This window comes from Sinohyriopsis cumingii, chromosome 2, assembly GCF_028554795.1.
Source record: "Sinohyriopsis cumingii isolate HCF-2022 chromosome 2, ASM2855479v2, whole genome shotgun sequence".
Lineage (NCBI taxonomy): Eukaryota > Metazoa > Mollusca > Bivalvia > Unionida > Unionidae > Sinohyriopsis > Sinohyriopsis cumingii.
Window position 1 is genome coordinate 36,025,347 of NC_142962.1, and position 24,999 is coordinate 36,050,345.

Genomic DNA, 24,999 nt, shown 5'->3' on the forward strand with positions numbered 1-24,999 from the left:
TAAAGGGGATAACTTAATCATCAACATTATTATTACCCTTCTCTTTCTGTGATGTGATGTGATTTTTATTTTTAACGTAGCTTTAACAATTTTTCAGTCATATCGCTACGATGTCTGCAATGTGGCAGTTTATAGTGATGTCTAGCACTGGGGCATCATGCCGCAGACATGTAGCATGATGTCCCACCCAGTCACATTATCCTGACACCAGGCCGACCAGTCGTAACACTAACCTCTTAATGCTGAACGCCAAGCGAGGCAGCTGTAAGTACCATTTTTTAAGTCTCTGGTATGACTCGGCCGGGGATCGAACCCACGACCTCCCGCATCCCCCTTCTCTTTCTCTTTATTTAGTAAATTTGTTTACGGTAAATAGATTCACATCATTTTTAGAGACCATATCAAGTCATCTTTGTGGGTGTTGCATGAAGAGCTTCTATAATAAACTGAACAGAACCAATGAGGGGTCAAAATCATTTTTAAAAAATAAAAAATAACTAAACATATGTCTTTCAACTGCTGCAGAATTTAATTTTCAGCAACACATTCCTTTCACACAATATGTCAATACGTGTCCCTTTTTCATATTAACTGAACTAATTCTAAACAATGTTTGATATGCACTGGAAGCTCCCACCCACCCCCGTTTTAAGAAAAATGGTTCACGCTGCATACTCGCTGTATTACACTTTAGATTGCAGTTGCTTTTATCTTTTCTCAACAAATGTTTTTGTACAGAATACAAACAGTTTGCATACTATACAGGACTAAAAAGATAGGAGTTCTTGACTTCCAGAGATGGAACACAGCGCTGATGGTGTTGAAAGGTTGCACATGGTAGACATCACAATATACCAATGACATTACAATAATAAACGTACAAACTACCATAGATAGTGTGGTTCTTTTCCCTCCTGTCTGACTGGATTGCAAAGATGAGAAACTAAGGTAGGATCCAGTCAGTCTGCATGTGTGCTAATGAACGGAGCTATGGACGTAGGTTTAAAATACACTAGGATAAAAAGTTTTACAACAAAAATATATTTTTTTAACAGTATATGCTGTGAGAAGCATGTTCGAATAGCTGTGTCTTATTTTTCTTCATTAAGTGCAGTGTTTCCCTTTATCCTCATTTGTGCTTGAGAGACCCCCAAAATTTTTAATTTGACCCCCAGTTTTGACACCAAAGTTTGTTTGTTACTCAGTCTGACCCCCAGTTTTGACACCAAGGAGATTTTTGACTCTGAGTCTTGCACCCCTAAGGGATACACTGATTAAGTGTCTCCCTCACATCTCAGCCTATCAAGTCTAAATATAATGGATAATGCACTTACCGTTGTTTAGATTTATTTTATAAAAGTTTTAGTACATTTAGAGACTGAAATGATTGTGAGTACATGTAAATACAAGTAAACAGTTAGTGGAAACAAACAAGTAAATATAAGTAAACAGATGGTGGAAACATACAAGTAAATCCAAGTAGACAGTTGGTGGAAACATACATGTAAATACAAGTAAACAGTTGGTGGAAACATACATGTAAATACAAACAAACAGTTGGTGGAAATATACATGTCAATACAAGTAAACAGTTGGTGGAAACATGTAAATACAAGTAAACAGTTGGTGAAAACATGCATGTAAATACAAGTAAGCAGTTGGTGGAAACATGCATGTCAATACAAGTAAACAGTTGGTCGAAACATACATGTCAATACAAGTAAACAGTTGCTGGAAACATACATGTAAATACAAGTAAACAGTTGGTGGAAACATACATGTCAATACAAGTAAACAGTTGGTGGAAACATACATGTAAATACAAGTAAACAGTTGATGGAAACACAGATGTAAATACAAGTAAAAAGTTGGTGGAAACATACATGTAAATACAAGTAAGCAGTTAGTGGAAACATACATGTAAATACAAGTACATAGTTAGTGGAAATGCCATGTCTTCCATTTTTTACAGGCACAATTAAAAAATTTGTAAGAGGAAGGAAAATAAGTCCTTAAAACCTAGTTTTGCCCTTGGTGAGCAGTAATCTCAAAGATGAATACCTCTATCAATTGACATTATTCTACATAGAAAAGTATCAGCGAAATTTATCTAAATCCAACAACATAATGTTGATATCTGTGCCAGCAACAATGATGATCATGTTATCTGAAAATTGCACTATATTTCGCTTATGTTTTGCAAGCAAGACAAAAACTGAATGCAAGCAGAACTGGCTCCAATCACAACAGTCAATGCTGGGGGGGGGGGGGGCAATAACGGTTTTGCAAATTAAGTGTTTGGCTCCTGCATACCCCTAAAGTAACAAAATTGCCCTAGTAGGTAAATGAAGTCATATATCGATATTATAAAAATACTTTTGGCACATAAATAATCTTTGATGGATGGCAGTTAGTATGGGTGACTAAGAAATGGGAGAAATCAAGAAAAACCAACTGGAACAAAAAGCTGTTCTTTGGACGAAAGATCAAGTGGCAAGAAAATAAAGAGTACTGTACACCATTATCAGATTCTTAGGAAGAATATACCATATATGTTTGCTTATGAGTCTTTCGCCAAACTGCAAAGACCCAGATTTGCCGTCGCATAATACGCCGGCAGATTTGTTTAAATAGCAACAATTATTTATCCTGTTGCTATTGCTTAGCTAACTATATTCATGCCGAAAATACACCGTCAGTATCATTGAACACATCCTCCCACAGAGTGTAGAAAAGTCAGTATGACCTTTTGCACACCACTGTCGCGAGCAGAGGCAGAAGTATCTTATGTTAGGATTTTTTGTTTGTTTGTTTGTTTGTTTGCAGAACCAATGCTGAGCATCTAGCGAAGAAGTGGTCAGTACCATTTTTTAAGTCGTTGGTATGACTTGGCTGGGATTCGAACCCGCTCTAATCACTAGGCCACCAGATTGGTCGTCTGTCATTTTAATATCCCTTTGTACATTAAGACTTTCCATTTAATGGTATTCACTTTTATACCACAGTTTTCAGGATAAAAATATAACATAATTCTTACTTATTTTGGTTTATTTTAAAGTTCAACATACATGATGCAACTGTTATAACATGTTTTGTTTGTATATGTGTATTGATTTTTTTCTTCTGGTTAGGCTATATATGCGTCTGGTAAGGTAGGTCATTCAAATAACCCCCATGTAATGGCTAGATTGAGTACAGGTGGTTTTGATTGTTATTTCCCTCATAACAATAAAAAGACGTATATTAGGACACAAAATTTGAAACTATTTTTGGTGCTATTAGATTTCAGTCCCAATCACTTGAAACGCATGTACTAATTAAATGGATTCAGAAACCACATGTCTAATTAGACCAGTAACCGCTATACAATGATTTCTTGAAATACATTATAATCCATAAAACGAAATGAATAGTAACCAATGGATTTAAAAATTAGTGCCTATTTCCCTAGGTGTTATTGAAATATAACTGAAAATATGCCCCATAATTTTTTTAATATTTCATCAATAATTTAGTAATATATTGTGGTGAAGGTCATTAAGTCTTTGCTGACCCATACATTTTAAAACAATTACTGTGAATTTGTTAACAAAATATTGCTTGATATAAATTATCATGCCTTTCATGGTTGCCAAAAAATACAAATTTAAAAACTAATGAACAGTTACATAATGTGGACCCAGTCATCAATCCATGAATCAAAGTCATCTCTTGCAAATCCATGAAAACTGATAACCTTGTAAATAAATACATGCAAAGCACCTGAAGCAACTTCAATGGCTTATTGCTGCAAAACCCTGCATATTTCACAAATATACATTTTTTAAAAGTTATCTTTTCAGACTCACCTGATACATTTCTGGGAGAACTTACAAAATGTTCTGGGAACCTGGAGTAATTTCTTTGAGATCTTAATTGGTTTCGGAGCTACTTTGTTGGCACTTGTTTAAAAAAAAAGTTGCAGACTATGTGACTGACAAGATCCTTGTGTCATTCTAAATATGTATCAATTATAGGGCTCTCTAATTCAATCAGAGAGATCAATTAATAATTACTGAATTGTAGATCTCTCTAATTGAATTGGAGACCACTAAAAATGAAAAAGATAGCTATAATAGAATTAGAAACCATTCTAAATTGGCAGTGGTTCAACAAATCCATAAATGAATTGTAGATGTCTTTAAATGAATTAGAGATCTCTATAATTCAACTATATACCTCTCATTAATTGTAAAGGGGTCTCTAAATAGTGTTTCCAGAACTGAATGCCTGGGAGGGAGAACTAATTATTCTATAATATTGTCAAACTGAGACCATAACATAGAGCAATACATTGAATTAGAGAGGTCCCTAATTATATTGCAGACCTCTTAATTCTATCATATCTCTAATTATATTACAGAGGTCTGCCAATTCAGTTATATTTAGTTATAGATGTCTACAAATGAGAAAAAAATATTGAGGTCCCGACCTGAATTACAAAGGTCTATAATTTATATATAGAACTCTCTAATTAAATTACAGAGGTGTCTAACTGAATTAGAGACCTCCCTAAATAAATAGAGAGATCTGTATTGAATTGAATATATGTAAAAATGGCTGCCATGATACTTGTCAAGATACAATCCCACACCAATTGTGATGATTTCATATATAACCGCATGTATCAATAGTGCACGAAACCTGAGCTTAACAAAATAATTTATCCAGGAATATACAACTACTATATATTTATATACGATGTTAGCACACACCCTCACCTCCCAAAAGGGTAGGTGCTGTCAAACCACCTTTCATGATCCAAGTTGTAGAGTTGGACCAATGAAAAAGGAGTGGTTGAGGAGCTGTGAGGATGTACATGCTATATAATGTGTGCAAATGCCAATGCTATTACCAGGGTTAGTATGACAGCTCTCTTATATATTATAGAGGCAAGCTAAAACATTCTTCTTGCAAACTGTCATCATATGAACAAAAAAGTCAGTGAATTTCTATCTAGTGGATGAAGAAAAGGTACAGACAAAATGGGCAGACATATAGAGGGTATCATATTTATATATATGGGCTCCTGCAAAATTATTTTGGGAGGTGGGGAGAGAGGAGGGAGCACAAACATGTAGTGGTCAGCTATTGTTTTATGGATTTAGGCCAAAACCTGTTTAGAGGTAAGGGTATAAGAAATATATGTAAATAATGAAATCTGAGGAAAGAATTAGAACACCACAACATGGTCTGTAGTATAATACAATAAGATCTCCATATTATTTAGGTCGCCAAACAAAAACCCTGTATACTTGATAAATAAAGAATGCTTACATAGCTACAGTAATGAAGTACATTCAGATAAAATTCCTATATTGTTCAGGAAGATACACAGGTTCTGAATGCAAACAAAGAACAGTGTTAATAACAAATCAATTTCATTCATGGATAGATCTTTTACCTGTTAGTCTGCTAGTATGATTGATAAATTGATTGAAAGCTATACACAAGATAAAATAAACAGGAAGTTACTCTTGAATTTGACAAGGATACTCTATTACCTTATGGCATATGGTTTCCCTACTGTGTAGTTCTGATAAGAAAAGGACCAAGAAGCAAATTCAGTGATTCCCCCTTCCACCTCACTGTAATCCTAAATATGGTACTCATGTCAACAAGCAAACTATATGTTATGTCCCCCTACTTCACTGTAACCGTATATGGTACTTGACAATCAAATTCAATGTTATGTTCCCTACTTCATTGTAACCGTATATGTTACTTGACCATCAAATTGAATGTTATGTTCCCTACTTCACTGTAACCATATATGGTGCTTGACAATCAAATTCAATGTTATGTTCCCTACTTCACTGTAACCGTATATGGTGCTTGACAATCAAATTCAATGTTATGTTCCCTACTTCACTGTAACCGTATATGTTACTTGACCATCAAATTCAATGTTATGTTCCCTACTTCACTGTAACCGTATATGGTGCTTGACAATCAAATTCAATGTTACTACTTCACTGTAACCCTGCATATGGTACTCTACAATCATACTCAATGTCATGTCCCCTACTTCACTGCAACCCTGAATATGGTACTTGACAATCAAACTCAATGTCATGACCCCTACCTCAATGTAAACCTGTAGACGGTGCTTGACAATCAAACTCAATTTTACGCCCACTACTTCATTATAACCCTGCATATGGCAATTGACAATCAAACTCAATTTTATGTTCTCCACCTCATTAGTAACTATATAACAACCAAAGAGATTTTATGATGAGAAAAAGTTAAAGATGTAATGTGATGTTAGATAGGGAAGAATGAACTGAATAAACAGAATAAATAGTTACATGTAAAATTATCAGGTTTTGCATCAGTAAGTATGAAGGAGAAAATTGGCAGGGTCAGTTTAACCCAATAGATAAACTAGATGGCCACCTAAGGTGCCAAGATCTGAGGGTGGGGGTGCCAAAGAATAAAGTACACTGTCATATTAATTTATTTATTTATCATTAAATATTAGACTAAATAATGAAATTAATAAATTATCAACCAGAACATGTATTAATACTAATGAACAGTTTATAATAAGCGATGCTGGGGGAGGGGTAGGCACAAGATGGAAGGTTTGCTTAGTGTAAAATATACCCTTGTACCAGCCCTGGAATCTGGAAAATATACCAAACATCATGGACAGTTGATAAAGATTATGGAAGCCACATAGTCAGTGACAATCATGGCTACGGGGTCATATTCTGCTAAAATGCTGGGTCAATCTACAGCAGTGGTTCCCAACCTTTTCGAGTATGAAGACCCCTTCTTAGCTTAAAAAAATGTCATAATAGTTACACTTTTAGGCTCTCTTGGAATAAGCCTATGGACCCACAAGGGTCTGTGACCCACAGGTTGGGAACCACTGGTCTATAGTGCCTGCCCCTCAAATGGTAACATTTATTCAATCATATTTTGCCTGTAAGACAAGTGGGTTTTGATATGTCTGATGGTATATTTTGTAACAGTATATAAAAACAGAGAGGAGATGGAGAATGAAGTCAGTTGTTGTTGTTGTTGTTGTTCTTGGGTTTAACACCATTTTTCAGCACAGTATAACTGGCGGAACTGGTGGAGGAAGAACCCTGGAAAACCCAGGGAAGAACCACCGACCCATGAGAAGCTACTGGCAGGCTTTCCCATGTACCCACGCTACCCGAGCCTGAGACTCGAACCCACGCAGACAGGGGTGAGATGGCAGTGATCCAGAACGGTGAGCGCTGTAGACCACTCGGCCACTTGGGGCCCCTAAGAGAGTGAAGTCAGAGTTCAGAGGTTATGAATGTGGAAGCAAATGGAGTGCTGAGACAATTCTCAGCAATTAATGTACCTACATTATAGTCTAGTAACTTTGGAGAGGTGGACATGAAATTTTTCATACAGATTATGCATATAAACATTAATTATCTTCAATGACTTAGTAATTTATTTCAATATCACTTAAGTCTCCCCCACCCTTGAAGACATTTGTTCCCCAACAACATTTCACGCTGAACTGAAAAGGTTGGTACTAAGATTATCTACTTGAAGTTTCAATTCCTGTTTGTCCCATAATGGTTGAATGGTGTTGGTGGGGGTAAGGTTGGGACTTAAGTGGTATTAAATAAATCACCAACTAGTTCACTGTAGATAATGACTGTTTATATTCACTTTTTGTATGGATAATTTCCTGTTCACCTTTCTATCATACTTAACAAGCAAACTCAATGAATGTGTGCCCACCATCTCGTTGTAACCGTATGGGGCTCATGGTACTAGTTCAGGTTTATAGTAAACTTAATTAAAATTCAATAACTTAAAATTTCTAGATGCTATATGTCTTCGTGTAGACCTATCCTTGGTGCAAGCTTCTATATTAAGAAAACCATATGAGCCAATGCATTTCTTCGATCTACACGTGTATGAAAAGTTTTCAATTCCACACCTAAAATATCAGGTGCTAATTTCAGTAATGAGTATTCCAAAGTAAAATATGTAAAAGGACTTAAATTTTTTCAATAAAACAATATGTATATTTTTTCAGTTTTGAATAAGATAAGCTCTCAAAGCTCTCTAAAGATTCTTCTTATTAAAATTTTACTTTTAATTCTCAACCAATTGTGGCTCTCTAAATCCATATATACATGTACTCAACTTTGTGTTCACTTATTTCTAGACTAGTTCTCATGTTTCCATATCTGTACCATGGGTCATGAGTATGGTACTAAACATTCAAATTTGGAATGTTTGTCCCACATCTCATTGTAACCCTGAGTATGATACTCAACAATCAAACTCGGACCACCACCTCATTGTAACTTTTGAATATGGTACTCATCATTCAAACTCAGTGTCAAAATGCCCAACACTTCATTGTAACCCAGAATATGGTCCTAACTTAACAAGTAAACTCGGTGAATGCATGTCCCCCACCTCAAGGCAGCCATGAATAGGCCCTAATTTGACAAGCAAACTTGGTGGACGTTATGACCCCACTTTACTGTAACCATGAATATGGTACTCAACTCACTTCTTAGTACTATTTCATAAACACTGTCAATTTATCATGTGCTTACCTAATACAGAATAGCTTTCTTGGCAAAAAATTACTTTTTTGTCTATCTAGATTCCTGAAAATCAATCCTCTGATCAAAACTGTCATTTTTTTGGCCTCCTCAAAACAGCTCAGCAAGTAGTCAACCTATATATTCAACACATCCTCCCTAAACTGAATGAGATTAAATTAATGTTACATCAAACTAGATCAGTCAATATCCTGGGTCTATGTGAAACCTTTCTCTCTGATGATACTAATGATTTGGCTCTCCAAATACAGGGGTTCAACTCTGGATCACAGTAACCCTTGCCCAATCAATACTAATACTCTTATGTTCAGTTTACAGGCCACCTAGTTCCACAGCTGATTGGATTGATAGATTTGAGGTACAAATTCAAAAAGCATTACTAAAGAAAAATTTAGAAACTATCATATTAGGTAATTTTAACACTGACTGCACGAAAACTCCACCATTAACATGGATAAGTAACTTTGAATCTTACAACTTACTCAATTAATTAACACTCCAACTAGAGTAACAGATAAAAGTGCTACATTCATTGATCATATTTATACCAATAAACCTGGAAAAAAACGTAAGTGAAATTAATGTGCCAGGATATGCACTGAGTGACCTCTATCCAGTCTGTATAACTAGACATATTCCCAAATCATTTAAAAATGGCCAACACAATGAAATACAATACAGGGACTTGAAACAGTTTGACCAGGAAAAGTTCTTAAATGATTTAGTCTGCAAAACCTTCCACTCAGTCTGCAATATAGTTGATGTCAACACTGCCTTACACAATTAGTATGGACATTCAATGCAGCCTTAGACAAGCATGCCCCAATTAAAACAGAAAGGGTTAAGCACCAAATTACACCTAAGCTGATTACCACTGAAATCAATGAGGCTAGGTACCTAAGAGATAATTACCACTAGAATAAAAGACTAAAAGCTTTAGAAAGTGGAGGAGTAGCACCTGATAGATAAGGCAAAAGAGAACTACTATAAACAGCCTATTGAGGAAAGTAAGAGTACCAAGACATTGTGGAAGCATCTAACAGAGCTGAACCCACCCAAGAACAGTTGTCTTCCCCCGAGACTTAAGCAAAATGATGATACAGCAACATCTGTACAAGACACTGGTAATGTTCAACATTTTCTTCACAAGCATCTCCAGTAACAGTATTTAGAACCAGACTAACATCCCCATGAACTTGATGCTTTTGTATCTTTTATAAGAGCTAAAATTCCTGAAAATTATTTTTCAAAAGCTAATGTTATTTCTGCCTGACAGGATTTATAAACTTCAGAAACAAGCAGCACACATAATTTTAAGACACATCTATTGATCATCCCTCAAAAGCATTGTTTACAGAACTCAAACGGTTCACAATATATGAAAGGACAGATTTTCACACGGCAGTTCTTGTATATAAATGTCTACATGGAACTGCACCAGAGCATCTTCAGGACTTACTCAGGATTTTTTCAACACAATACCAGTTGAGATCAATATTACATGGAAACATTCTAGCACCAAAACCATGAACAGAGCAATTTAAAAAGCGCTTTCAATACTCTGGCACAGTTATGTGGAACAAGCTTCCACTACATGTAAAATCTGCTGAAAATATTAGAGTATTTAATACTAAACATGTTAAAATAAACAGTAATTATTGCTATCTTTCATATAATGCACATTGTTATACTCTCTTTAAAGAGAGCCTCAAAGGAGAATAGTTCTTGACAAATGAGTCACCCTCTATAAATAAAGTGTTATGTTTAATGTTTCTTGAATTTTATACTAAACTTTTTCTGCCTATAAAGCTTCCTCATTAATGTTTCTTGAATTTTATACTAAACTTTTCTGTCTATAAAGCTTACTCATTAATGTTTCTTGAATTTTATACTAAACTTTTTCTGTCTATAAAGCTTCCTCATTAATGTTTCTTGAATTTTATACTGCTTAAACCTTATAATTTACTGTATCAAGTTTTAAAGATACACAATTGTGCAAAGTTTCATTCTTGTGTCCTAAAAGGTTATTATTACAGGCAGGAAAATTATGAGGGTGGGGAATCTGTTTCATCGATGTTTCTAACAGGGCATTTAAGTTAAAAAGTAAAAAAGAATGTGTAACAAATTGATAGTCAAATGAGACTCTGAGAAAAACAGGAATACAGTACCAAGTTTCCCACTTTTTTGTGAAAAGGCAGTGAACAATGGCAAAAACTTGGGATGGGAATATTTTTCAAGACATGCTGAGAGTTGAAAATTAACCATATGAACATTTTTAATAAATTAATTAATTTTATAAATAATACATTAATGTCACAATACACTGATGTCATCAAGATATGTATTCTTAGAAACATGAATACAGTAAATCAAATATTATGAACTTCAAACAGTTTTTGTGAATATTTCTGTGGAACGATTGATGGAAATTTCTGAGTGAAATTAAGACTTTGCAAAAGATAATCTGATGCATCTCTTCACAAATACATAATCTGTAAGCATATATTCAGACAAAGTGATAAAAAAATGCAGGCCAATAATATATTTCTGTACTTGAATCAGTTTATCAAAGTACAGAATTGTCAAGTGAAAAGGATAACTCTGCCTGTTTAGTGGTGTACATTATCTGTCAAGGGAAGTGAAATGTATAAGGAAAACAGCAGACAGGAAATATTGAACCTAGATGGATAAAAGAGGTTGCCGGAAATTTTATATACAATTTGTTTTTTTGCAAACTGGGATAATGACCTGCTAATATTGCCAACTGAATACACCATTTTTAAGCACAGTACCCAAACACTACAGATGGGTACCAAGAAAAAGCGTGTACTGTGGTGTTTCTGCGCATACCACATTATACCTTAATTACATTAGGGACCAACAATAGCTGAAAAAAAGCGTATTCTGATTTATAGCAAAATAATACCATGCTCTATCCATTAAATTATTTGAAGAAAAAAACAAATTACCCTGAGGCGAAAATTTTTAAATATCTCAACTCAAAATAAAATTGCAGCCCCCACCCCCCAAAAAATTAAATGTAATAGACAAATTTGCCATGTGTATGTTAATTGTTGTATAAGTTGATATCTAAAAGTTTTGGGTAAAGTGGGATGATCAACCTTACACTAGGGCTGACCCTGTAAACAATCATGTACTGACATGAGAGCATGCTGATAAAATAGGAAGTGTTGACAATGAAGGCAAGTATTTACTAGCTACAAGACTGATATAACAGGCAGAGAAACTTCCTTTGAGTGGGATGCTAACACACAAGAACAATATTTATCAGAGAGGGCCAGTGAACATTAAACACACTGACTCAATAAACAAGAAATCATTTAGTTGGACTAAAGAATTTATGCATTTGTGTAACTGAAACAGAAAACAACTGCCCTGCTGAAAATCATAGGATGATCTGGAGTCTTGCAAAGGAATACATGTACTTAACACATTCACACATGCCAGGAAATAACTAAATAAAGAAAAATATTTAATCTGCAATTTTTTTCAGAGATTGGATTTGACCCAAATTTTTTCACAAGTTCCCATGTGGCCACCAGATTGACATACATATATTTGTAATGCTCAAAATTAATTTGTGACAAATACAACTATTTTGTGAAAAAGATAATTGTTGTACATGTAATTATTTAGTCATGAAAGATGAAAACATTATATTTAATTCATACTCAGGAATTTCCAAACACTTATTGACAGAAACAATCAAATTAACAGTACAATGAAAAAGTACTATGGTATTAAAGTGGTAAACAGGTATACTGGTAATACCACACACCTCTATCAGACACACACATGCACAGGAACCAAAATTAACAATGTATTGCAATGAAATAATAATTTAAACATTCTGTACATATCACTAAAACTATGATTCATAAATGTATAGGACAATAATCATGAATTAATCTACATATCAAGAACTCGAAAACATGTGCATTGAGTACATTAATCAGGATAAATTAAGGTCCAGTCAAGGTCCTTTCTTTCAACTTTTCTTCAAAAAAAAAAGACTTGAAATAAAAAAGTAATGTTTTACCAAAAAATACAGGTTTTTAAAAAAAATTGTGCAAAATTTTGTTGGGAAAATATAGGGTTAAAAAGCAATCATAATGCACATTCCAGGAATTTCACAGCTGTTTTTGGTCCATACTGTAGATCAAAAGAATCCATATTACAGTGTTTTAAGGACAGTGATAAGCATAGAGAGATAGGTGAAAAAACAAGCAAACAGGCAAGAGCATGAAACGGCTTAGCTACGATGTCGTAGCCTCAACTTGATTTGTTGTGGTTGAGGCTACGAACTGATCCCATATCATATAATGGAGCAAAAAAAATCATCACTAAAGTCAGAAAAACAAACAGTGTAGAAATCAACTACATAAGTATAATCATGTTGTGAAAGAAGTTTGGCTTATTTTGACTTTATTAAGCCCTTACACGATAAAATAAATTGGCATGGTTACTCTAACCTTATCCTGTCCACCATGACAGACAACGCGAGACTCTCGCCATGACCCCTTTTCTACGTAAGGCTTGCCAGAACATATTTTGGATATTCTACGCTATATTATTATCAATCAAGTGTGAATAATCGCTTCTTGGTTGAATTTCAAAGTTGCCGATAAACCGTATTTACTTTTAATGTGCAGATTTTCTGACCCAAACGGCGCCAAATTTTTACTACGATTTGTTTACATTTCCAAATAAGGTGTCAATGTCCTAATATGGCACACAAACAAAGGAGGCTGAGAACCGAAGTGATCATTATTTGAAATAACATGGCGGACGATCTAAACGAAAATATCGGCTGAAAAAAGTAAACGAGATTTTACAACTATTTCTACAATGATTTTCGATACTTCCGGTATTAAATAAGAGGACTACTCTATTTATTGGATTATATTGCAAGGAATGTGTTTAAAGTGTTATTATTAGGCTAAAAGAGCGCCGGTGTGATTCACACCCGGCTTGCTCCATTAACACGTATATGCTCATGTTAGTACCCTGTCCACGAGGTACGAGTAAGGGTACTAATATTAGTACTAGAAACGGCTTTGTGCCCCCTCCCCACAATTGTAAAAGAAACTGATGAGAGAGAGAGAGAGAGAGATTAACCACAACCTAATGAACCCACTCTTACGATGTGGCAATCTATTAATCAAGATCCACATTAAATGCCTGAACTTTTGACCTCGTGGTCATTTTTTGTAACATTTTTTTTGTTTACTTGTTAAAGAGCTAGTTTCAGAAGTAATCCAATGAACACACATACACATAGAGAAGTTTTTTGATTTTCCTAAACTACATGAACCATGAATATAAAGAGACTACTATAATAACATCTCCCATGAAAATTTCATTCAGTAACAAAATTCTCAAGTATTTCGGTAATGTTAACAAAGAACTGATATAATTAATATAATAGACTAATACCTAAACAACGGGGTTATAAAAAAATGCACTGCTCTCTTTTACATAATAATTTTCTCTAAGGAAAACTACTGTGTTCATATTTATAAATACATGCAATTTTAGAAAGTTTGCATGTGAAAGAAATTCCTTAAATTCCAAACTTGTAAAAAATGCGAAATATTTCAATAAATGCTTTATTTTATATCTGATCTGAACACCAGCCATATAATCAATTTACCACCTTGAAAACTAGAGTTCTAACTTCATCTAAATAAGCTGAAATAAAAATCAATCCAAAGATTGCACTGCCCACCTGCTGGATCTCATTAATAGTTCTATATTAACTTCAAAATGTGTATTTTACGTTGGGTTTCTATTACATTAAAAGACATTTTTCGACTCATGGTATATGCTGAAACAATTAGCTGACATAATGCCAATTACAATAAACTCTTAATAAACACATACATGTACATACATTACTAACAACTGGATCAAGCTATATCACTGTCATATTTTGTTGCCAACAAAACCTTGACATAAGGGATTGCGCTGCTTAGGTGCCACTGAAGGGGGACTGCAGACAACAAATATGGTGGTACTAAGAATATTGTTGCGATGACATTTATTGTATAGTGACCTGGATATATATACTATAGGAATTTGTACATGGATTTATATCAAGTATAGGGATGATCCAAGAGACCTGCTGTTATAGACGTTGAACTGTACAGTTTAATCTCATTAATTTGACGCAAATCATTTCAATTTAAGACTTGAAATGTGTTCCTGAAAAATATATGTTCCACTGCAGTGCCTGAAGGCTGACCAGACCACAAAATTTAACCAGACCCAAAATGTAACCATATGGATGGCTGGACAAGGGTCATTACCCATTATTATTACTTACATGTATTTTTACTCATGCATCAAATCCAACTATAAAGTACACAGACCAAGATCTGCCATTGCATAACATGCCAGCAGATCTGGGTCTCTGAAGGTGGTTAGAAGTAATAAATAGAATAAACAACATAGACCCTGATCTGCTGGTGCATTATGCAATGGTAGATTAGGATCTATGTTGTTTGTGGTTGGGATCAACTAAATAGATGGCTGGGCAAGGCTAACACTAGCTGCCCTTCCACAATCATGGTGTGGCATAAATAAATGTATTAACAGCTGTTCAATAATAATAATAAATTTAACTCTTCAAGAAATGACTCCCATTCATACTTGTTGTATTTAAGTGAGTGCCAAGAGTTGGGCAACCAGAAAAGAAATGAATGAGATCAGACCATACATTGACCAAGCATCATCCCCATCTACCTGCTCCATACTAAAGCTGATTCAGAATTCTACAGACCATTTATCTGTGGTAAATACAAAATCACCCAGGAAAACCACCTACCACCCACCCATCCATGGACAAAATCCCCTCTTGTCTTAATCCATGACCCTCATCAGCAAAATTAAAGATATGACACAAACCCCTTTACATAAGTATATGGAAGTGGCACTATACATTTTTGTTTAGGCTTGCCAAGCAAAAATATAAAACCTTGAGGTGTAGGATAATGCATTTAGTGGAAATAAAGCATTACAAGAATAAAGATGAAATAGGTACCGAGTTTACCACATCTGACATGTATTAGTATATTATGTGAAGTACTTAAAAACGAGGCAATAATTTTATTGCACATTTCTTCTTTTCTTCCTTATCACATTTCAAAATGTTAGTTTTTTGTGGGAGAGGGTATGTGTGTGTGTGTACTTTATCCATGTTACATTATGAGGAATGTATACATGTACGTGTACCTATCACTAAGGCCCGTACCAGAACTTTTAACCTGATTCTACAATGATAACATACTAAAAACAAGTTCCAAGTTCTAAAATGAGGTTGTGAGATAATGCTCTACCTTTCATTTTGTCTGAAGGAATTATGTCATGGGGATATTTTGTTAGTGGGGGATTATGTCAGATTGGGATTTTGTCCTACACCCCACTTATCTATCCCGACAATAGACTAGTAATGTGTATACCATTATCCAGCAAATTCTTATAAACATTGGTATGGGAAAACAAGTTAGTTTGGTTTGGTTTGGTGTTTATATGGCAGAGCAAGACAAGCAGGTTTTTAGTGCCCAGGCAATTGGAATAAGTACCCGTGGACACAAACACAGTAACTGACCCAAGCTGGTCTGATTGTAGGATTCAAACCTGCACACTTCTGATCGTGAGTTGACATGCTAACCACTGAGCCACCCCAGCTCTTGAGTTAGTTAAAATCAATGACACTAAATATTTTCTACAGTAAAAGTCATACAGGTCATGCAAGTGCATTTACTCATCTTAAATTAGTTATAAATTGTTGTTTTAAAATATAATACTAATTTTGTTCAACTGAATAGACTTCAATCCTTATTACTGAATGTTCTGCATGTTGACTCTCATAAAGAAATTTCCAGACAAATATTATCGATCACTATGGACTTTTATACTGGTTGTCAGGTACTAAGCTGGGTCAAGAAAAAGAGCACATCTAGTCTAATCATCACAGCAGATGTAGTACCAATTTGTTTACTTAAATGTGTAGCTTTCATTGTAACGTCACAGCACACGACATTCAATCCAGACTGTACTGGATCACACCTGTAGCTGATCTCGTCCAAAAAAGATCTACAGATTTTAAGACTTACTTTCCCGTATGTACTTCTCGATGCATGAAAGTAATGACCTTCCAAAGGAATATGGATGTAGGAGGATAAAAAAATTGAAATATTGTCATTTTAAGGTATGAAGAATCAATTCTAAAAAATGATTGCCATTACTGAAATAACTGGTTTTGAACATCTACATGACCTATATGACTTTTGCCATAATCAGTTGAGTAAATGTGTTTTATGCTTACTGGTCCTCTTTGATAAAAATCTTGCCTGAGTGTCAGCATCCAACTCAAAGTGTTCCGGCCTATTATATCAATAGTGTAGCTACTAAATTGTAGGCTTTAGCATCAATGCTTCCTACATGTATTTGAATCATCAAGCTCTCTAGTGTCAGTACAATGCCTTTCACATGATGACAGCTAATGTGTAAGGTTAATTATCCCACTTTAGTTAAAGGTTTTTAGTTTACAACGTATAAAACAATTAAGATAAACATAACAAATTCAAGTTCTACATTATCTGATACCAGTACTGACCATTTAATTTTCAATAAAAAGAGAAAAGGGGCTGCAATTTTCTTTTGACTTTGGATATTTTAATTTCTTCTATCTCATAATATTTCCTTTAAATAATATAACTGATATAATTTGAGCCAATATAACAGCTGGTTTGTGACAGTAACCTCACTGCGTCTACATGCAAAATATTTATTTCATTTTTGCTAGGGTTTAATGACATTTTTCAGCACATGAAACATGGCAGCCATTATATTTGGTGGAGGAAGAGTCTGGAAAAACCCTGTTAAAAACCACTGACCGACTGGGTAGCTATTGCCAAGATTTCTCAAATAGCTACAGTGGCCAAGCCCATTACTCAAACCCTTGTGGATAGAGAAAAGATATCAGTAATCTGTAAAGGCGAGTACTTTAGACCACTTGGCCACCCGAGGCCCATGCCAAATATTTCAACCAAAACTATATTACTGTTAAGTTGATGCCATTATAACAATGATAAATGTTACAAGCATCCTCATACATGGCTATAGCTGATGCCAAATATACAAGGCTTAGAATGCTCATCATAATGATTGACAAACTGATGCCTGGATGATCATTGTCAAATGATTGACAAACTGATGCCTGGATGATCATTGTCAAATGACTGACAAACTGATGCCTGGATGATCATTGTCAAATGATTGACAAACTGATGCCTGGATGATCATTGTCAAACGATTGACAAATTAATGCCTGGATGATCATTGTCAAAGATGGTCACACTCTCCTTATTCTATCATTTAGAAATTAAATATCAATTTTATGAAATTACATTGGTTAATTCTGACCATTTCATCTTTATTTTACATTTCATTCAATGTATTTTCTACATTTAAGTGTCTTAATTGTTTACCCCAACCACTTAAATTTCTGTATTTGTCTTGGAAATAAATACCATGATTTTTTTCTTCTTCACAAATGGTCAACTAGGTTTCAAAAATTAGTCAACTCAGTTGGCCTTGATCATCTGTCTCACTGACTGGAAGTGTGAAGCAACGTTTAGCATGCAGAGTGATTAAATTATCATGCAACAATTCCAGATTCAGGAGAAGGAAATGTTTCCTACCATTGTCTTGTTGAACTTTGCTTTCAGCATCCCTAAATGTTGTTCCTTGGTTACCTGTCATAATAAAATGATCTGTATATAATAATAAGCTCATGTTGTTAATATTCTGATATCAGAAAATAAATATATTTAAAAATCAAAACGAGAATTATCCAACAACAGAAACTTTCACTGAAAAAAGCTACATCATGTGTGTGTGTGTGTGTCACATTTCATTTCCATACTGAAACATGGTCAAAAAACGTCATCACTTTACAAAGGACACAATGAAAATCATAAAAAATGGGGTAAATATGTTGTATAAAACAGTTTTTAAAGCAAAGTAAAGGTAGTGATTTCCACATCTCCCAAAAGACTGAATTTGTCCATTGTCGTAAAACATCTAGGGATAATATCAGAAATGTACTGACTTTGGACAAACTTATGGAATGTAAGATTATGTTGTTGTTGTTGTTGTTGTTGTGGGGTTTAATGCGATTTTTCAGCACACGATAGGCTATGCATGGTGACCAGTATTAATGGTGGAGGAAGAACCCGGGAAGAACCACCAACCCAAGAGAAGCTACTGGTAAGCTTTCTCACATACCCACATTGGCCGAATCCTAGATTCGAACCCACGCAGACAGAGGTGAGAATGTAAGATTATATTCAGAGAATTGCTTAAACTTTACTGGATGCATAGCTGTTATAGTTGTCAAATGCACTGTGGTCCAGATCCATTAAAATTCTGTTTTGGAAAAATATTATTTTTGGTAATAGCGAACCTTTTTTTTATTAATAAACTGTTTAAATTGCAATTATTAGTGCCAATACTTAGCCCAAGTCTCATTTCCAAATATAATCTTTACTAACTGCACAAAAATTTAAACTTTTTTACTGACCTATTCCTGTAAATTACAAGAGGCCCAAATGATCTTGACATTGCTGACCTGTCAATGTCAACTTGTAAATGCAAATTCACATTAAGTATTCAACTGCAAAGTATTAAGACTTTCTCTGAGAAACTCCAACACACTACAACTGGTAACAAAACTATTTTCTTATGCTTGAGTTATCATATTAAACACAACTGTAAGAGCTGTGCAAATTTCTTTGACATGACTTTTGACACTGAACCTGATACCACGTATAGAAGATCAATGCAGGTGTCTCTGATAACTTCAAAATATAACCACATGCTAATCTGAATTAAAAACTGTAAGTAATATATTGTGGAAAGCAGGAAGGACATAGTATGCATGGTGAGTCCACCATCAAATTACTGCTGAAAAATGCATAACCTTGACCCCAAGTTGGCAGGTTGAGCAAGCATGTCAAAAATTTAAATGTCTTCATAATATTTTATCCAATGTATGAACAGAATCCATACAATGTTTAGGGAACAGAGGCAAATTAAATTTTTTTCTCAACAAACCATGCCTTATCTTGCTTAAATCTACTGTACTCAATCAATCAATAAACTAGCTAATCTCAATGTTACATTGTTATTTTTAGAATTGACATAAAGCCATTCTATTTCTTGTGAATTTGTTGGTATGGTACTCAAGGTAAATCATCATTCACCCCCCTCCCTTTTTTATCTGAAGAGAAGAATGCATTTATTGCTACATACTGTAAAAGTATTCATAAGAAACAATTAACAGAACTCAATATATCTCAACCTTGCTTACCAGTAAATTTATCAAATTTTACATATTCAACAATCAGTGTTTACTTCATAATAATAGTTTGGGAACCTAGATTGTGATTCCTTTGTATTATTTATAATACAGAAACTGAAATTAAGCTTTCAAGCAATGTCCATATCTTTCTCTTATTGTATTATAATAATCATCGTAAGTACACAAACATAAACAACAATAAAAACAATACATCTTTATAATCATACAGAAAACTTAGTTTAAATTCATATGTTAAAAAATGCATTATGGTCAGGAGAAAACGAACTGGGAGTCAAATTCATACCAAATCTTTCTTATATATCCACCCATGTTTTAAATGAAAATGATTTTACAGGCATTTAATCACTGGGTTACTAATTTTAATCCAAGAAACAGGTCATGGTTCACAGCTAGTCAATATTTCAAGTAAGATATTATGTCTGTTCAAACTTTTTAAGGAATGCATGCCAAATTTTGCAAGAATACAGAAATGATATCTGATGATAAATACATGAAGAGAACTGGGTTTCAGCTTAAAATCTATGACAGTTCATTAATCAAAGGTGACCTTCGTCTTTCTGAACCTAATTTTGCTGTTAAATTGTTCCCATTGAATTCAGACAAATAATGATGTGTGACAAAATTACTGAATAGTTTAAATATGTATGCAATTTTTGAAATGGAATTACATATATTACGGATTAATTGCAAGCCCCGACAGTATGATATCAGATGGCAAGTAAACAGCGTTGATACTCTGATCATGCTGTATATTAGACGCTGAATTCAGACATAATGATTTGGGAAAAAATTATTGAATATTGTAAATCTGTGTGCAATTTTTCAATGGAATTACATGCATTATAGATGAACTGCATGCCATGACAGTAAACGATATTGATACTCTATTCATCATATACAATTGACATGAATACACGTATACGTGCCAATGAGTTGTTCTCTAAAAAAAGTAAAATACTGTAAAACCCCGCATTAATGTGACCCCGATATTAACATGAGCCAATTTTTGGGACCCCAATTATTGCGTTATAGCGGGGTTCCACTGTATGTATGTGTATATATATATATATATATATATATATATATATATATATATATATATATATATGTTCAGTTTCTCAGCATAAAAAGTTTGTCATTTATACAGTCAACATTCTCCCCATGATTTCTTCTGGTCCTGAGGACTATGCAGTGATTCATAACTGAGACAATGTTCATAGCTCACCCTTAAAGTACATACTCTTACTTGGCATTGCATGGAAAGTCCTCATCGATTACTGTGTCAGCCCGTAACCTGGTGTGATAAGCTTATATATTATTTGCAGTGTGTAATTTGGCACTATATGTATTTTAAGCAAATACAGACACAACACTTACCCACTCAGCTCACCCCACCCCACCCCCCACCATACAGTTTACACTTACTTACCGTCATTGCTTAGAGTAGAAGTGGAGTGCAAACAGTCATCTGAAATACAAAGTAAACCATAAGATAGATTATTACCACCATCATGCCAGGCCTCAAACTGATAGTTCCACCAAGCCCCACCCACACTCATCTGCATAAAAAAAATCTTTCCTTATCCAAGAAAATGAGACTAAGGTCCTGGAAAATATTAATTCTCTGCTGGCCAAGAAGAAATTCAAAGAATCCAAAGATGGTCAATTTCTTCTGTCCTCTTATTCTTTTAACTGCTGAGTACTAAAACCAACTGCGATATTCTTGAGAAAGTCTAATATATAAAATCGTGTTACAAAAAATATTCATGTTCACAAGATATCTATAAGCAAAGTACAAATGTCCTTGTCATGGACTGTGACCTTGAACCCGATATCGGAAAGATAATCACCGAATTTGTCTCAATCTCAAGATATACCCACATGTTAAGTTTGGTTAAATCTATAAGTAAACAAACTTTTTTCAAATATGAGTCTCTTTATGGGACTGACACTCTACTAGACAAAAAAGGATTTCCAGAAATTCAAGTTTTAAGTGTTTTTTTTTTTAAAACTGCAAAGTATTAAGACTTTCTCTGCGAAACTCAAACATGCTACAACTGGTAACAAAACTATTTTCTTATGCTTGAGTTATCATATTAAACACAACTGTAAGAGCTGTACAAATTTCTTTGACATGACCTTTGACACTGAACCTGATACCATGTATAGAAAGAAGATAAATGCAGGTGTCTCTGATAATTTCAAAATATAACCACACGCTAATTAAAAACTGTAAGTAATATATTGTGGAAAGCAGGAAGGACATAGTATGCATGTTGAGTCCACCATCAAATTACTGCTGAAAAATGCATAACCTATAACCTTGACCCCAAGGTTAGCAGGTTGAGCAAGTATGTCAAAAAATTAAATGTCTTCATAATATTTTATCCAATGTATGAACAGAATCCATACAATGTTTAGGGAACAGAAGCAAATTAATTTTTTTTTAACAAACCATGCCTTATCTTGCTTATATCTACTGTACTCAAATCAACTAGCTAATCTCAATGTTATATTGTTATTTTAAGAATTGACAAAAAGCCATGCTATTTCTTGTGAATTTGTTGGTATGGTACTTAAGGCAGATCATCATTCACCCCCCTCCTTTTTTTTTCTGAAGAGAAGAATGCATTTATTGCTACATACTGTAAAAGTATTCATAAGAAACAATTAACAGAACTCAATATATCTCAACCTTGCTTACCAGTAAATTTATCAAATTTTACATATTCAACAATCAGTGTTTACTTCATAATAATAGTTTGGGAACCTAGATTGTGATTCCTTTGTATTATTTATAATACAGAAACTGAAATTAAGCTTTCAAGCAATGTCCATATCTTTCTCTTATTGTATTATAATAATCATCGTAAGTACACAAACATAAACAACAATAAAAACAATACATCTTTATAATCATACAGAAAACTTAGTTTAAATTCTTATGTTAAAAAATGCATTATGGTCAGGAGAAAACGAACTGGGAGTCAAATTCATACCAAATCTTTCTTATATATCCACCCATGTTTTAAATGAAAATGATTTTACAGGCACTTAATCACTGGGTTACTAATTTTAATCCAAGAAACAGGTCATGGTTCACAGCTAGTCAATATTTCAAGTAAGATATTATGTTGGTTCAAACTTTTTAAGGAATGCGTGCCAAATTTTGCAAGAATACAGAAATGATATCTGATGATAAATACATGAAGAGAACTGGGTTTCAGCTTAAAGTCTATGACAGTTCATTGATCAAAGGTGACCTGTCAATCATTGGGTTGATACTTTCTATGCCAAGGTCTGCTACCATTGAGACAACTGACTCCAGGTGAAACATACAAGCTTTGAGGTAACTCCATTATATATATATATATATCTATATATATAGAGAGAGAGAGAGAGAGAGAAGGATGGGAAATTTGAAACAAAACTGTTTGAATGAAATTCTTTTCTACCAGAATTCATGAATAACATATTATATACAATGATTTATCTGTATAGGAAATTATGACAGTTACTTGAAATAATAATAATAATAATAGTAATAATCATAAGAAGAAGATGAATACATGTAGCAATAATAATAATAACATTAATCCAAGTCAGAAAGATGAATCTGAAATCGCCTGTTTACAAATAGCAGTTTGGCCTTTTCCATGGGTATCTGCAATTGCAACTGAGAGATCTGACTCACCGCTTCTTGGGGCTTTTTGATCATATGGGCCAACAACTGTCTGTCGGTTATACAATTTATTATATAAAAATGTATCTTGACAAACACCCACACAAAAACCATGTCTTCTAATAAAGACAATGGTTATTTTACTGTATCTATCTACATCAAGACATTAGCATGACTATGAAATAAGCTCTAGAAAATACAATTTTACCTTTGTACTTTATCCATCCACTATGATTGCTGCGGAATGTTTCTATGGACTCAATATTGTAATGAGGGGGAGGATCAGGAGGTTTAAAATACCTACATGGGTCTCGAATGTATTCACAAGTACAGTTTACACTGGACATCTTTCTGAATCTGAAAAAGATAAATGATGAAATTTAGATATATTCTGAGAACACAATCTTTCAAGATCAAGCAATGTGATTTGCCAGACATAATAAATTTCAAATCTGTATTAGTGGTCACCTCCATAAAGTGGTCATCTGCTTATAATGTTTCAGATTCACTTGGTCCCAGTACATATTGTTAAATAAATGTCCTGTATGAGGTCAACGGTCACTGCAAACAGTCCATAGCAGTAAGGATTGCCTAAATATCTGCAACATTTTTGTTTGAAAATGTTGAGAGTTCCAAGTTACTTTTACTGGTTCAGGTAAAATCATACCGTTTTCTTTTACTTTTGTGAAGGAAGTTTGTCATATTTACAAACATTTCAGTCTTTGGTATATATAAGGTCTTGTAAGAAACGAAAATCATCATCAATAATGAACATATAAACATCTGGACATTACAATCAAATGACTTTTGTCTGTGTCTGGATAATTTATGTGCAAATGAAAATTGTAAATCACTGCAACTCAGATTGTAATTATGTATGCAACTGCTGACTGGAGTGAGTTACAATGCGGAGACTGTTTGCTACAACAGAATCTACCATCAAAATGACATGTCTATTCAAATTATCTTGCCTCTGAAAATTTTAAAGAGGAGCCCTATATAAACATTAAAACTCAGAATATAGCATAGATCCCATTAAACAAGTAATTAAGCCAGATCACTTGTACTGTTTGATGAATATATTCACAGATTTGACTAAAGACCAAACCCATTATATCCAAAATGGTTAAGTGCAAATCTGCCAGTGAATAAAACTCTGATAATAATAATTTGTGACACTCATAAGTTGAAGATGTTGATCACTTTGTTTACACTGTCGACATTGGATAAAACGTACAGTTAATCCATGAAATAATTAGCTTTTACAAAGTGGTTTCACGATCTGATGGTTA

At 34.0% G+C, this 24,999-nt stretch overlaps 1 protein-coding gene across 5 annotated transcripts in view; it reads right to left on the reverse strand.

Moving 5' to 3' along the window:
• Positions 1-24,999, reverse strand: part of LOC149804629 (uncharacterized) — a 52,712-nt gene that overhangs the window by 22,461 nt on the left and 5,252 nt on the right. For all 5 annotated transcript variants that reach the window (XM_089942629.1, XM_089942661.1, XM_089942646.1 and 2 more), the window contains exons 2-4: positions 23,916-24,064; positions 21,455-21,493; positions 18,344-18,397 (exon numbers count right to left, since the gene is read on the reverse strand). In XM_089942629.1, the coding sequence (XP_089798755.1) occupies positions 18,344-18,397; positions 21,455-21,493; positions 23,916-24,064 (242 nt within the window). The remainder of the gene's footprint in view (positions 1-18,343; positions 18,398-21,454; positions 21,494-23,915; positions 24,065-24,999) is intronic.